Raw genomic sequence first — 16,310 nt, 5'->3', positions numbered from 1 at the left:
CTCAGCACCTCCCACAAAGTGGTGTATGCAGACTCCGACTTCCGTGTCATGAGACAGTACACCAGGGGTACGACCCTCATTGAGGTGGGGGTGCCAATACAGCCATGTAATGTATATAGCTGGCGACAGATATCGGCCCATGTGGGAAAGGTGCCATCACCAAGAACAAAGTCGGACCTGCACAGGTCAGTCAGGTTCTGTGTTGTAGTAAGTACTACCAAGGAAGCGGTACCATCCATATCCGACCTTCTACGAAGTATGAAGCTGCCACTACGGAGTGGATACTGGCTGGCATCAATATCTGCAAGGGTTGCTGGAGGTGTAGCCATGGATGCCCGTGCCTGCTGCCGTACCCTGGTGATGCTTCTACGAAGGGTCGCACGACAAGGCATCTCCTGCAGTACATTGTCATCTGCTGTGCCTAGCACACTCTGCATTACCAAGCTTGGCAATTCATTACCAGTTACTGCCCTCTGCCGCAGTTCTGCTCGCAATGTAGCCACTTGTGCCATTGTTGCATCTGGGCCGTGCTGGTGTGGCAGTGATTTCAGCAATTCCTCACCCTCTTCCTGCCGAACAGTGATGGCACGTCCTCTGCATGCCTTCGTTCTCCGCTCACTACATGCCCAGTACCGTTTTGGTGGTGTCTCATGTTCCAAATGGTAGAGGTACCCCTCCAACACCAGCATGGGTTTGCCACGTTGGCTGGGCACTGTGCTGTATCTGTTGCCAATCAGACCAGGGCTATACAGATACATACATTCCAGCATGGTTGCAGCACTTGTAGATGGTCTCTCAGAATCCATCACAGCCGGTGGAGCTTGGTATGGGATATACTACTGAACCTGGACACAGTCCCTTCCAGACAGTAGGCCACTCGGTTTACACCTCCTTGTCTTATACCATGTGTAGTAACTCTGTCCGTCTCAATGGCCCTGTACAGCTTCGTGCACTCCAACCGTCTCTGACTGTCTCTTCCCTATGGTTGCAATTTCTGCAGTTAACACATCCCTGGGGTTGCCGTATGCTTGTACTCTGTTTAGAGTCCACGATGCCTGATTGAGCACAGGTTCTGTGTGTACTGTGCCAGCCCCCTTTAACTCCCTGTTGTTGCTGCCAGCCAATCACGGTTTAGGGCTTGGTGTCTGCTTGAGTGGCAGATGTTACTTAGGGAGGTACCTCTGTCTTGCACCCTTGTCTTCCTACATGGGGCTGGGTACTTGTCTATACTCCTGTAACAGGGACAATGTGACGTGTTTAGCAGAAGCTGCATGTCTTACTCTACTGTGGAGTCGGAGATGGGTTACGGCTACTATATCCCCTGCTACTGGGTTAGTGTGTCATGCTTTACCAGGTTAGCTTACTACTAGTACACAGACAGGTTATAGTGTGTGTGTTCTATTGACCCTGACACTGCTTTGTCTGTACCTTTAAGGGTTTACCTGACACATGACCTGCTTTTCTATGCAGCATTTCTCGGGTAGAGTGTGCTGTGCATTGCTCTACGTGCTGGGGACTTTACTTCCTGCTTCTCGGGGACTGTTTGCTGTGTTTGCGTGGACAACTGGGGCTGTGAGGGTAAGTAATGGTTTTATGACTGCTTCTGCAACTGTTTTGGGTTTAGGACTGCTTCTGCAACTGTTTTGGGTGTATGAGTGCTTATGCAACTGTTTTGGTGTTATGACTGCTTCTGCAACTGTTTTGGGTTTAGGATTGCTTCTGCAACTGTTTTGGGTGTATGAGTGCTTATGCAACTGTTTTGGTGTTATGACTGCTTCTGCAACTGTTTTGGGTTTCGGACTGCTTCTGCAACTGTTTTGGGTGTATGAGTGCTTATGCAACTGTTTTGGAGCACTACCGTTGTGCTGTGTTTCGCCGATCCGCGTGTGTTTGCCGGCCGTGTACGCTGTGTGTTGACGGGCTGCGTGTTTGCCTTAGGGGCCGTCTGCTTTTGTCTGTTTGCACACCGCCGCATCTTTCCGCCGCGTTACTACGTTTCGGCAGCACCGCTCTACGGTTTAGCGGTGCTGCGGCCTTCTGGTTTCGGCGATGTAGCTCGCGGGCGTTTGTCTCGCGATCTACACGCCGGAACCCGACTCAGCAGATGGCACAAAGAAACACTAACATGTTGTATGGCAAAGACAGAAAGATAAAGATGATAGTCTTCAGACACCACTCATAAGGGATGCCAGCAACAACCTGCTCACCAGTCCACATGACATCAAAGGCAGAAGGAAGGAAGGAGTACTTCCAGCAGCTTCTGAACCAAGAAAACCCCACAGAAGCTGTACTGCCCCATAAACAGCCTACAACGAAAGAGGAAAAAGAGCCCACCCAAGAAGAACAAAGAACAGTACCAAGGAAAATGAAGTCATAGGCTCAGTTGAGGTCACAAAAGATATGAACCCCAAAGGTCCCACACCACCTTAGTCTCTTCCCCCATCTCAGAGTTTATAATCTTAACCTCACAGCTTCACAATGTAACCATGTCAGATTATCTACATAATACCTGTGAATGTTATTTAAACAGCATGTAAAGCTCGCTGTTTTCTTGTATCTCTATGTTAATGCTATTTTCTACTGCATGTAAATGTTTTGTGTCTTCTCCTCATGTTGGAGCTTTTCTCCCTGGGCCTCTACTGAAAAAGGACATGTATCCAGCTAGACTAGCACGGTCAACAAATGTAAAATAAATAAAATAATAAATAAAATATGATCAAGATGTCTGGCGAGTTATGGAAGAAATGGATCCTCAGGGTACTCATAGCAGTATGGAAACAAAGGTGTAACCCAGAAGACTAGAGAATAAGCATTCTAGTGCCAGTGTACAAGGACAAAGGCGATATTTAAAATTGTGGCACTATAAAGGTATCAAACCCCCTTAGCACTGCATGAAAGTGCTGGAGATGGTGACAAATAAATAGGTATGCAGAGCAGTAGAAAGTGAGATGGGAGATTAGCAGTTCAGACTCATATCAGGATGCATCAGAACCAACCTGATGTTTGTAGTGAGATAAATAATGGAAAACATACTAGAGATGAGGAAATTGTCCAACTTGGAATTCCTAGATTTGGAGAAAGCATATAAGAAGGTCCCAAGAAAGCTGATTTGGGTAGTCATGAAATGATTTGATGTTCCAAAAACATTAGTAGAATTAGTGCAAGCCATGGACAAGAATCCAATTACACAAGTGCAAACAGTTTTCCAACTCACAGAGGGGTCCCATTGAGAGTGGATGTGTTATCAGGATTCAGCTCTGAGCCCACTGCTGTTCATACTGGTGATGGACTACATTAGCAAAGAGGTTATAGGGTACAGAGCAACAAAGCTGCTATATGCAGGCAATGTGGCATTACAAGCAGACCGAAGAAGAACTGATAAGAGATTGAAATGCAAAACTGAAGCCACACAGGATGAAGCTGAATACATATATGACAGTTGTCATAGCAGCAAATAGGGGAAATCAGAAGACAATGAAAAATGAGATAGAAGGGAAATAGAACAGGTTAACAACTTCAAATATCTGTTGGCAAGAAGGGAAGTCTGAACGAGGAGGTCAAAGCTAGAAACAGGGGGACTACAGCCAACTGGCAAAGAGCATCAGGACTAGTGTGTGACAGAAGAATGCCAAAGAAGCTGAAAAGTAAGGCGTACAAAACAGTGGTGCGACTAGTACTGCTGTATGATACACAAACATGTGCAGTGAACATAGAGCAGTTGAGGAAGCTGGATGAGCTGGAGATGAAGTGCCTGAGATGGCTGGTAAGATGTAAAGGGAGTGACAGATGAAGAAATGATGACATCAGTGCAAAAGCCAAAGTAGCACTGATTGCAGAAAAAGTTAAAGAGAACAGATTACAGAGGTCTGAGCATATGTGCAGGAAAGTAGAAGATGATTTAGTGAAAAAGATTTGGGAGAGAGAGGAAGGCAAGAGGAAATGAGGACATCCAGCAAAGAGATGGAGGGATTGCATGAGAGAAGCCCTGTGACAGTCGGGCATGACTGTCGAAGAAAGTAGAAGACTTGCATTGAATCAAGAGAGAGAGAGATGGCAGCTGCTGATGCAGCATCCCAACCCCATGTAGAAAATGGGGAAAAGGGAGTTGATGATGATGATGAATGATTAAATAAAATAACGGGGCAAAGTGGGTATTTCATGTAAACCAAAAGATGATAGATGTGTCAAACTTATTATGCAAGCTAAGTGAGCTTAAGCTGGTCATGTGGGCTTAGTATTTGGGCAGCTTTAATTAAATGGAAAATGCTCCTCGCCTCATTTTCCTACGTTTTGTCTCAAGACTGTGAAGGGTTTTCTTTGTTTTGGGGACACTTGCATCTTTGTGTTAGTGATTTATTACTTATTTATTTTACTAACTGCTCTGTTGCACTGTTTTCTTATATGGCAAGGTTAATTTGTGTGCTGCATTTTTATATGAACAGTTTTAAATACCTTTTATTGCATTTATATATTTTTTCGTAAAGTCACCCATTCTCTTTAAAGTAAGTGCCATAGGATCTTTATCAACCATCTAAGGTACCACCATCTCAGGCAAATGGAAGCTTAGTTTAGTGTATCCTTCAAAGGATGGAACCCCAGGACTGCAGTACCCTTCCCCTCCAGTGATGCATGCCTACAGTTATAAATATAGTTGCATCATTATATAGCTAAACTACATGTATATATGAATAATCAATATATATGCACAGATGCATTAATGTGCATATGCTAACACACACAAATACCATATACAAAATACAGTAATATATAACCCCCCCCCAAAATATTACTACATTACACTGCATTATGCTAGACTACCTTGCACTATACATTATTTTTATAATATCCTATACAGATGTTCAGTACATAGAGGACATTATCTCTTAAATGCATTTAAGCCTTAAAAACTGATGGTAGAGAATATGAAAAACATTTACAACTTATTGTCATATACATATTGTCAAAAATTTTGATTTAAATATTGCAAGCATTCTTTTAATAGTAGCTTCATTTGATAATAGCAGGAAAAAATATAAAAGTAGTATTACCCAGAGACATAGCTTCTTTGTCATCATCTAGGTCTTCTTCTGTATAAAAAGAATTCATATTAAAAAAAATGTGTGGTAAACTGCATCCCACACTATTGGAGAACATAAATGGACTATGCATTTCACAATTAAATTGAACAGTATTGTTACATATATATATATATATATAGGGGCACACACCAACAATTACAGTAAATGACAGCCCAAAGAATGGCTGCAAAGCATAAAGGCCTAAAGTCCTCACTATGACCCAAAAGACCTCAGTTAGATTAGCAGTTTGGGTGCTGGGGTACCAAGAAGAGTGGATTGGAAGCGAGTATCCACTGATGGTGAATACATTCTGGGGGGAAGCAAGCGGACAGTCCTAGTGCTTGCACTGACACCTAGCAGAGGCTAGATGTCATTGCAGGTATATAAGGTGGTGTCCAGTGTTTAGTGGGACATGGTGGGGAGGCAGGTTTAGCAAAGTAAGCAGTAACTGGGTCTGGAGCTGGCATTTGCAGTAATACACACGTGCAAAGCCCAGTATTGTATATCCTTCTGCTCACACCAAGCTAAGCTACAGTGGCTGTGAGGGAAAATTTACTGGGGTAAGGCAAGGGACTGGGGAAACCACAAGTCAGTTATATGATGGGAATAATAACCTTTTAAACAATAATATACAATGACATAACACAGATATGCACACAGACAGTAAGATAAATACCTCTGCTGTCTTCATTCTCTTTCATTAGGTTTTCTGCAAAAGGAAGGACTCAGCATTAGAATCAAACACCTAGGAAAGCTTGTCATGCTACAGAATGGTTAAATGCAGCTGTGTCCACAGCACTGTGCTTTCTGGGTATATTGCTGTGTGCATTATGGCGGTTTGGACTAGCGTGTCATTTTTAAGTGACTGGTTCTCATTGGTTCTCCCACTCTTTCTCACTCTTTCCTCTTCTCTGTAATATCAACATGTATGCTAATAATGGTATTATAAAGCTGCTATAGACTGGAAGGGTCTATATTACCTTATCTAAAAGCCATAATATCGAACAGCTTTTCATCGAACCGTAAAAGTCGAAAGCTGAAAATAGCGAAAATGCAAATTAGCGAAATCTTTCCTTGGGAAAGAAATTGCTAGCCCTACCACCAACTACACACTAATCTAAACATAACAAAATGGGAGGCTTTGCCCCCCACACCCCCCATGTTAGGGGCTGTGCCCCCCATACACCCCCCTAACTAAATATGCCAACTCCAAGATCGCACTGTAATGGGGAAAAGGGCAAACTCACAAGGATGGCCAAGCGGTTTCTTTTCCAAGGAAAGAATTCGGTCATTCGCATTTTCGCTATTTTCAGCTTTCAACTTTTACAGTTCGATGAAAAGCCATTTGATATTATGGCTTTTTGATAAGGTAATATAGACCTGAATGGAATACTTGTCTGTATGTATATGTATATGTATATTTTAGCATATTGTTTTCTTTCACATAAAGACATAATGTTTTCAAATGCTGTATACACACCATACATGGTTAAAAACAATGGTGGTGCGTGTAGATGACACATTTCAGTAGTAAAAATATGTAATAGCACAGTATATTTGATTCACATGAAGAAGAAAGGCTGTTAAAAAAGGTCTGAAAGCCTGCAATGTTAAAGACATTCAAGTCTCACAGATAAGGATTTTAAGCCCAGGATTGGAGATTCTTGGAGGACCATAATCAGAAGGAGAATCATCAGAAGACCTGTAGATGAACCCAAGGAGTACCAGGAGACTAATGGTGGCTTTACTCAATGAGCAATAAAAGCCTGACTGTGGATGTATTTCACTATTGTGAGGCAGCCTGACCAGGGTTGTGATATCAAATCTGCAAGCCTGAGAATTGTAAAGAATCTTATGTTTAAGTGAGAAACTTCTAAAGATAAAATGTGAATAACCAGAAATTTTATGTTTTAATAAAGGCATGTTTGTTTTCTTTTTAGCTGCTAATGAATTTTACTCTTGACTGTTTCACTGTAAGTAAACAGCACTTAACCAGAATAATCTGTTTCCAGTGTATTACACTTGCTATAGCATGTATATACATTCATGTAAAAAACATTCATTATAGGTACAGATGCTTCATAATATGACACTTTCCATGGAAATACACAAAAAGTGAGCAGTCCGTGAAACTATTTTGTATACATCAGTAGGAACTGGTCTGTAGGTGTATGGCTAGTCCAGAATACTGACGGTCAAGTGGCTAACCAGGGGAACACCTCTTGTAGTAAAATCACAACATCATGGAGGTTACTTTGTAATCTGTAATCATACTAATCCCTGCTTAAGAAAAACAAATGATGCATTTGTATCAACATGTGTAACACCAGGAGGCACTATGATTTACTGTTTTCATCAGCTATTTAGGCATCCAAACATCAAAAGTTCAGCTCCCACTAGAGTCATTTTCTCAGTGTATGACCTCAAGCATATTATTTAATGTGGTGCTTCACTTAAGTCATTTGTAGAAAGAAGAACAGTACAAATGCTAAACACTACGGAAACAAAGATGAAAGAAGGTATCTATTATAAATTAATTGTGCAAAAATCAAATCTATAAATCAGTTGAGTGTAAATTAAAACAAACATAGCCCCACATAGAATCAAACTGAAGGGACCCATCAATGTCAAAATATTATAAGTCAATATAGTGGCTCTACTCAAGTTTAGATCCCACGCTTACTAATGCTGTGCATCAGATTATCCAATCACACACTGAACGAGCTGTCAATCTTCTTGGAAATTCTTCCCAAGAAATAAAATGTCTGACAGACTTATTCCCTACAGGGTACTCTGTACAAAATTGTGGGTAAGCAAATGGGTGTAATTAAGGAAATTTTTTTTTTTTTGGAGCTGAGATACAATATCTGAATTGTCTAGACATACTAAGGCGTTGTCAAGTTGGTCGCTGCCAAAAAGCCATTAATAGAAAATGGAAATCAAAGTCTAAACCAACTATATTTAAAGTATCAAATATTATAGCAGACATAAAAGAACTGGAAGTGGGATCTTTAGAAAAGAATGGGTGCAAATTACATAGAAAAAATGGAAACTGTGGGAACAATACATACAGAATAATGTTTTGGAGGAGGACTGAAATTTAAGGGAAGTCGGGAATTAATCAGTTTATGTAATGCTGAGTGGATAAGTATACTAAAGATTATATGTGATGCATATTGTTTGCAACTTGGAATATGTTAATATACTTGGTTTTGTATGAATGTATATTTGCCTGTGTCTGAAGTGATAATCCAATGAAGGTGTTAAAAAAATAAAATGTGGAAGAATACAGAGGGTAATTATTAGAATCTCAGGAACCTGTGTTGCTGAGTTCCAAGATGTGGAGATCAAATGGGTGAAAATCTGGACTTACATATATACTAAGAATGACTGCCATTTCTCAGAATATTCCCTTTTCTCTAACTTATGGAGTTTGTACATATAAATTTATGTAATGTGGGGGGGGTGTCCTCTACATATGGGGGGACAGGGGGCCTGCCCTTCTGTAAAAAACAAGTTTAAAGGAGAAGAGCAGTGTTCAATATTCACTCGTCTCCTGTATTTTTACTTTTTTTGATGCCTCAGAACTCAGCAATTTGAGTGTGGAGGTTTCTGTAGGGAGCCATACCTCAATAAGGAGTCTGGGGTGGTATTGCTAGGCTGTGAGTCTGCAAATGAATAACATCAGGTCATACAATTTACCCAATCAACCAGATTTAAATGAAATATAAATGAAGCTCAAAAGTGACTGGTAACAAATACACATGTCCAGTAACATAAATAACACCAGCCCACTGCCATTTATTATATGTTGAGTTTTACATGGCCTGTGATAGATTTCTTACATTCCCAGGACCCCCCCCCTACACAGCATCAGTGGCAGAGAAAAGACATTTCTTGTACACTTAACTGTAACAATGAGAGTAAACTCCACTCCCACTAAACCAATATATTTATACAGATAAGTTGCTAACTCACTTGTACCCAAAAGTATAAACTGTGTGGAAAGAAAACATTCCACTGCCCACATTAATGTTTGCAGTACTTACTTTTTTTGCCAAACATCTCAGTGTTTTCAGATATTCAAAGGTACAACTAGATGGATGACCCAAGCATAACCACACTGTTGAGAGTCAAACTTGGGCAGATTATTACCATGTTCAGAGTCAAACATGGGCCGATTATTATCATGTACAGAGTCAAACATGGGCCGATTATTATCATGTACAGAGTCAAACATGGGCCGATTATTATCATGTACAGAGTCAAACATGGGCCGATTATTATCATGTACAGAGTCAAACATGGGCCGATTATTATCATCTACAGAGTCAAACATGGGCCGATTATTATCATGTACAGAGTCAAACATGGGCCGATTATTATGTACAGAGTCAAACATGGGCAGATTATTACCATGTACAGAGTCAAACACTCATACAGTGTAAATTAGACAGGCTTAAACATCATCTATAAAGAACATTATAAGGCAACATACCAAGCTCATCATCTTCCAGGTCCGAGTCATCTGTAAGATAGAACAGGTACGACAGACTTTAGCCAACCTCCATGCCACCTCTTCTGTTCATTGTTATACTTCACTTCCTTTCATTTGTTTCACTTAGACTGTATGCCAAAAAGAGAGTTGCATAAAACTAGTTATCAAACACGCCTAATACAAATTAAGGGAGATCTGTAGGCATCTGTACAGCATGCCTATAACAGCATTTTGGGTCAACACTCACAAATGGCCTGGGCAAAAGAAAGGTAATCTCTGAAACATTCCACTCACATTCAAGTAAATGCTGCTCTCCATAGTCCTGCAGTAGGTGTTAGGAAACCATCATATTAAGAAACCTGGAAGATGAATGTAAATATATTGATCTTGTTAATTAAAGAAGAGATCTATAATGCATCATACCCACTGAGCACACACATGCAGAAACAGAGTCATATCCACAGAAAAAGAAAGGCATGAAATTATGTCTCCAGACTGATTTTACAGAATGTGTCTAACTTTGCCTCAAAAGTTTTGCTCAGTCCAAGCCAGCTCCCTAGTGAAAGGGATAAACCCTAACTATGGTGCAGGAAACTGGCATTCAACTTGCAGCTCAGGTGCATGTAGGAGATGGCCAGAAGGATAGGAGTGAATTGCACTACTGGACCATAAACCTATCATGGCAGGAGGGAGGTGGGAATGGCACACCACATGCTGACACCTAGCAGAAGCACTATCTGTTTATCCAGTGTTGTTCAAAGCCAGCCAAGCTCTGCTCTGCCATAGTGCACTCACACTAAGTAGCCAAAGGGAACCTAGCAAATAGAGGTACACTTCCCCTGGGGAAATGGTGATTGGGGCTCAAAAAAGCCATTAGGGGAGGTGGGTGCTCTCAGGAGGGCAGCATAAACCACCCTCTCAGGAAAACCCAACTGGCCCACTCCCTAATATCATGGAGAATGGAGGGCTGATGAGGATTCCCAGACAGGAACAAGTGGGTAGTAAGGCTCTTGCCTAGCCCAGGAATACCCATTTCTCCTTCCCTGGAGTGAGTGGACCAGATAAGTCAAGGTAGAGGAACCATTCAGCAATGTTTTAGGGGAAGGAAAAAACTTTTTTTTCACTCGCTCATAAAATTATTGATTTTCTTTGAAATAATTGAGGGTCGCAGTCACTAGATAATGCCAAACATTGTTGTTCTATGCTTATTATTATTCAAAATGCTGTTCTATGTACTTTCAATGTGAAAAGGAGCAGAATTTGAAAATAATGTCCCTGATTTTGGCCATCATTATTTTTGCTTTGTCCTTGATCACTGAGCTAAGAGGTTGAGAGCTATGTAGGATAAAGAAGCTGGGTATTATACTCACTCTCATTCTAGAACTTACATCCCGAAAAACTAAGCCACAAGAAGAAAAAGGAGGAGGAGACAAGATAACCAGCTTCTGTTCTGTCTGGCCAGAAATCTAATCTACTTTATTATTTATTCATTCATTTGTTCAGCAGAAGATTAATGAACTGGTGCTAAGGACCTACACACAGTACAATACAGATATTACAATAAGATTGACATTATAAATAAATAGATATATAAATACGCCAGTGAATGAATTGTTTAGACAGCTGACTCCATAGCACAGACTAACTGTATAGCAAGACACAAGTACCCTTGGTTTAAGAAGTGAGCGCAGAGTTGAAGCAGGGGTCGACCAGGGAATGTGGAAGTGAACAGTAAATGTCTCTGTCACATAAAGCTTAAGTTCAGGTAAAAGGCAGAACAGCGCTCAGAAACAAGGGGTTGCATGAAGTGCCTGAGACAAGAATAAGCAACAGACGTGCTTATAGAAACACGCATGCATGGTACCTATAAGGACTGGCTTAACATGTATCACAAAAGGCGGCCCAAACTTGCAAGGTGCTGAACCTAGGAATGTGACAAATTAACATATGTGGCTTGTATGATGGTCAGCTAGCATCTGGTCGTCATGTATCAATACAAGAGGTGGGACAAGGGGAATCAAATGGACCACTAATGAGCTAGGTAAACTGCTGGTCAAGGGCTGGTGGTGGGAGAAAAAGTTCACTCTATAGAGTTACGAGCCCCAGGTCAAAAACATTTATGACAAAAGCAGGAGTCTGTATAAACCTGAATGACATTAATCACATGGAATATATCAGAGGTATTTTGGAGGGCTGGTGAGTGACACAGGCTGAGTAAATAAAGCTGCTGAAGAGGATGGGATACAAAAAGGGATGCAGAGGACAAACTGGGCAAAGGGTGATAAAACGAAGCAGACGCATCCACCTAGATAATGCCAATCAGTGTAGAACTCAGAAAAAGCAGGAAGCTTACAGGACATGAGAGGAGGAGGGAAGAAGTAGGAAAATCAGTTGTTGCCCAACTGAAACTCGGGGGTATGTGGCAAGGGTGATGGCAAAGGACACAGCTAAGACCCATAATGAAGCTACCATAAGTAACTGCTTGACAGAGAATGCACCATTATCTCTTCTCCTCAATTCCTAATCATCTACAGTGCCTACAGAAGAAAGAACCACGTCTAAAAATGTTAATTATCATCTTGCATTCAGGAAAAGAGCATAATATGTGTATATATATATATATATATATATATATATATATATATATATATATATATATATACAAACCAAAAAACCAAATATGGAAGGAGCTGTTGCCACTCAATCGTGGATGTAAAATAGCCTCAATAGTCCCTACAGCTGATGCTGGCAGAAACAGTAAAATATTCTAATGCAAAACAGGTGTAGAATGGATCCTCTGGTAGGCCCGTATCAGATGATGTATCAAAAAGACTCTAGCATCAGGAACAAGTTTATTATGAGCGCTTTCGCGGTGTTTTATTGGCTGTATTTGAATCTGCAATGCTATATAAAGTGTTTTGTTTTTATTATCTTTTAAAATATCTGAAGAAGCGGTGTGGTTCACCGCGAAAGCGCTCATAATAAACTTGTTCCTGATGCTAGAGTCTTTTGGTTTGTTTTTATACTCATTCACGGTCTTTGGGTGTTTTTTGATATATATATATATATATATATATATATATATATATATATATATATATATATATATACACAGAATAAACATTGAAATAGTATCATTATGAAATGGGAACTTCCTTGCACAAAAAAAGGTGACTATCAGTTGTAAGCATGGCAACCTTAAACAAATTGTGCACCCAAACTGCACATGTTATAAGGTAAGGAATGCAGCATAATTGTGTGAAAATTTTGCAAGTGGAAACATCCATTGCCTAAACTACAAACATAAGAAATGACATCAAAGAAGTGAAATACAGAATAATATGCAAGAAAGATGGTTTCATGATGATTCGTTTTCTTGATACTTAGACCATCTTTCTTCTTGTGTATAATTCTAACCAAACTCTAAGCACAGGCAATTAATTATCCATTTCTGTCCTAGACTGAAATTAGGAGGTGAATTCTTTAATTACTATCAGTGATGAGAAAAACAGTGGCATTTTTTCTTTAGAAAAGCTACTGGGTCTAAATTAGAAACTACTCTACTATGCCTTAAAATCTGATGGTTGTTTTGAGACTAAAGGCCTCTCATGTTTAGTAGTCTAATTTTGCTGCTGTAGACTTTGTGGGTTTTGTCTGTTCCCTCATGATGCACTTTATCTTGGTACGCATAAGTAGTCTCTATGAAAAAAGAACTGAATTTTATTTCTTTTTCATGAAGGGGAAGTGAGATGTGAATAACAAATGAAAACTACAGACATATTTATTCTGTCCACCTTTTTGAAGAAAGTCAAATTTGCTCTTTTCTCATCTCACTGAAAATCTGAGTAATACCACTTTCTTACATACGTGCAATGAGTGTTTCAAACATCCTAGAAAGCTCACTAATTTGGTCCTAAACCCACAGCCTGCTACATATTCCAGAGATGCTATTTGTAAACCTTCTTTACAATTTTTTAGGTTAAGGTTAGAGTCCCTACCCAGAACATTGATGACCAGAGGGAAGTTGAATGTAAGAAAGTACTACTGTTGTTCGGGTCTATATTAGAACACCGAACATTTAAAATTAAGTGTTCTAATATCGACCCATTTTCAGAGAACGCTGAAAATATCGAAGAAACAGAAAACCAAATTTTTTCCTAGGGTATAAATTTGGTTGTCTGTTTCTGTTGCTTCGGTATTTTCAGCGGTCTGGTGGAAAGTTACGGGTCGGATTCAGGTAAGTGTGCGATTGTGTGGACGTGAAGGTTAGGGTGGGTTAGGTAAGTTAGGGTTAGGGAGCGGGTGAGGGGACTGTGCAATAGTGACGGACCTTAGGGTTAGGGTTTGGGTTAAGGTAAGTGGATAGTTAGTGGTGTATATATAGTTTAGTGTAGGGTTAGGTGTAAGACTTTAGGTGTATGTGCGTGGATTGCTGTTTGTTTGGTGTGCTTGTGTTGTGTGTATGTGTTTTGGAACAGCAAATTTTTTCCCTAGGAAAAAAAATTGCTGTTCTGAATGTTTGATGTTTAGTATTTTCGATTGGTAGGGTTCAATATTAGAACACTCGACATTTTGAATGCTCGGTGTTCTAATATAGACCCCCATTGTTCATGGGTCTTAATTCAGAGAAAGCATTTGACAGAGTAAGCTGGGAGTTTATGAGTAGGACAATGGAAGCATTTGCATTCCCTGATAAAATTATAAGGTTGATTAGGAGGATATATGAAGGATCAGAGGTGAATATTAAAGGGGTGGGTTCCTCTTTGATAATTTCTGTTTGAGCAGCATAACCAGGCAGGGGTGTCCTCTTTCCCCTTTGTTATTTGCATTATATTTAGAACCACTGGCAAAGAAAATAAGAGACTCAGAAATTCAAGGATATAATTGGTATAGTAGTGAAGAAAAGCTGGCTCTATTTGAAGATGATATTATTTTATACTTGATAAAATGAAAAAAATAATTTCAGTGTTGTGGAACATTTTGAGGCAGTTTCAAATCTTTTTGGGACAGAAAATTAATGAAGCTAAAAAAGGGCAATAGCTGTAAATTATGTACCTCCCACACAAACTGATTCAGTTGTTGTGTCTTTCGACTTATCCCAGTTAGGGGTCGCCACAGCAGAACTCCGGTCCGCTAATGTTTGGTAGTGGATTTTTACGTGCCGAGTTACCAGCCCTGATGCACAACCTTCAACGAAGGCACGCCCATTCATGCATGCCTCCACACAGAAGACGCTCTAGCTGAGAATCGAACGTGACAACGTCTTGCTGTGAGGTGACAACGCTATACAAACTTATTCAGTAATATTCATATTTATGGAGACATGGTAAAATGAAGTACTTACGAGTATGGATTAAAAAGGATTCTGGTATTCTGGTATGGTAGCTAAGGATATCTTTGAACCAAATATAATACAAAAAGTGTGAAAGTGAAAACTCTGTTATATGGATATGGATAGCAAGGTACAAGCAGTTAAAATGTTTTTAGTCCCTTAAACATAAAAAGCATTATTAAATATTTTGATGATTTTGGGGAAAATGCAATTACCCCAAAGTAGAGAAAAAACAAATCACCTCAGTTTGTTACATTGACCGTTCTAATGTGCCAACTATCAGATACTGAAGCATTAGGTACACAATGAGCAAATAAATTCTTGATGTGGATGACATGACTTGATTTGCAAGGTACCCTTTCACTATAAAGGAAGTATTGGGAACAGATCTGTAAAAGCCACCCCCCCCCCCCCACACACACACACACACAACTGGCCGACTGTGAATTTTAAGGTTTGACTACAGACCCATTATCACCCAATTAGCATGACTAGTCTGATATGCAAAGCTATGGAATGCATTATCATGGACCTAATAAACAAGGATATAGGAAATCTCCAAACTCAGGATCCTAGACAGTTTGGTTTTGTGAAGGGTAGATCATGCCTGCTCAACTTGATCGACTTCTTTGAGCCAGTCACCAGAGCTGTGGATGAAGGCAAGGTGGTTCACACAGTCTGCCTTGATCTGGCCAAGGCCTTTGATACCATTCCTCAGTCAAGAATCAAAGAAAAACTCACAAAGCTAGGCATCAACCCCTATATCACTAGGGACTCACAGATAGCACCCACAGTGTGAAAGTAGCTGACTCCAAGTCAGACTGCCGACCACGAGTGGAGTCCCACAGGGTTCGGTTCTGGGTCCTCTCCTGTTTGGTATCTACTTCTATGAAATCCAGGCCAACACAAAGGGACTCTGGCTTACAAAGTTCACAGAGGAGTGCAAGTTGTGAGCTATTATTAACTCCCTAAGAGATGTTGACATCCTACAGAAAGGCCTCAATGAGACCAACGACTGGTGCCAGAGCCATGGCCTTAAGCTCAATGCCAAAAAATGTGTTGTCATCCCCCTTGAGAAAAACCTGGTTCCCTTGAATTACCACATTGATGGTTGTTCACTGAAAACAGAAGGTGTTATAACGGATCTGGGAACACAGGTTGACAGCAACCTCTCTTTTGATCACCATGTTGCCACTGTGGTCAGAAAGTCCTTCTGTGTGGCACATCTCATTACTAAGGATTTTGCGTCCAGGAAGAAAGAAGTCATTGTCTCCCTCTACTCTTCCCTCATTAGCCCAATTATCGAGTACATTGCCCCATTTGGCATGTACCTCACTAGACACCTGCAATAACTGAAGAGGCTGTAGAAGTACCTTACAAAGAGGATCCTAGGCCTTAAACA

At 40.4% G+C, this 16,310-nt stretch overlaps 1 protein-coding gene across 4 annotated transcripts in view; it reads right to left on the bottom strand.

Annotated features, from left to right (window-relative positions):
* Positions 1–16,310, bottom strand: part of LOC122811995 (glutamic acid-rich protein-like) — a 153,296-nt gene that overhangs the window by 50,224 nt on the left and 86,762 nt on the right. For 2 of the 4 annotated variants that reach the window (XM_044084206.1, XM_044084207.1), the window contains exons 5-7: positions 9,577–9,606; positions 5,755–5,787; positions 5,049–5,087 (exon numbers count right to left, since the gene is read on the bottom strand). In XM_044084206.1, coding sequence (XP_043940141.1) covers positions 5,049–5,087; positions 5,755–5,787; positions 9,577–9,606 — 102 coding nt within the window. The remainder of the gene's footprint in view (positions 1–5,048; positions 5,088–5,754; positions 5,788–9,576; positions 9,607–16,310) is intronic. The other 2 variants (XM_044084208.1, XM_044084209.1) reach the window with 1 other exon arrangement.

The sequence above is a fragment of the Protopterus annectens genome, chromosome 9.part0, assembly GCF_019279795.1.
Source record: "Protopterus annectens isolate FY-2018-M chromosome 9.part0, PAN1.0, whole genome shotgun sequence".
Lineage (NCBI taxonomy): Eukaryota > Metazoa > Chordata > Ceratodontiformes > Protopteridae > Protopterus > Protopterus annectens.
This window is presented reverse-complemented; position numbering and strand designations above follow the sequence as displayed.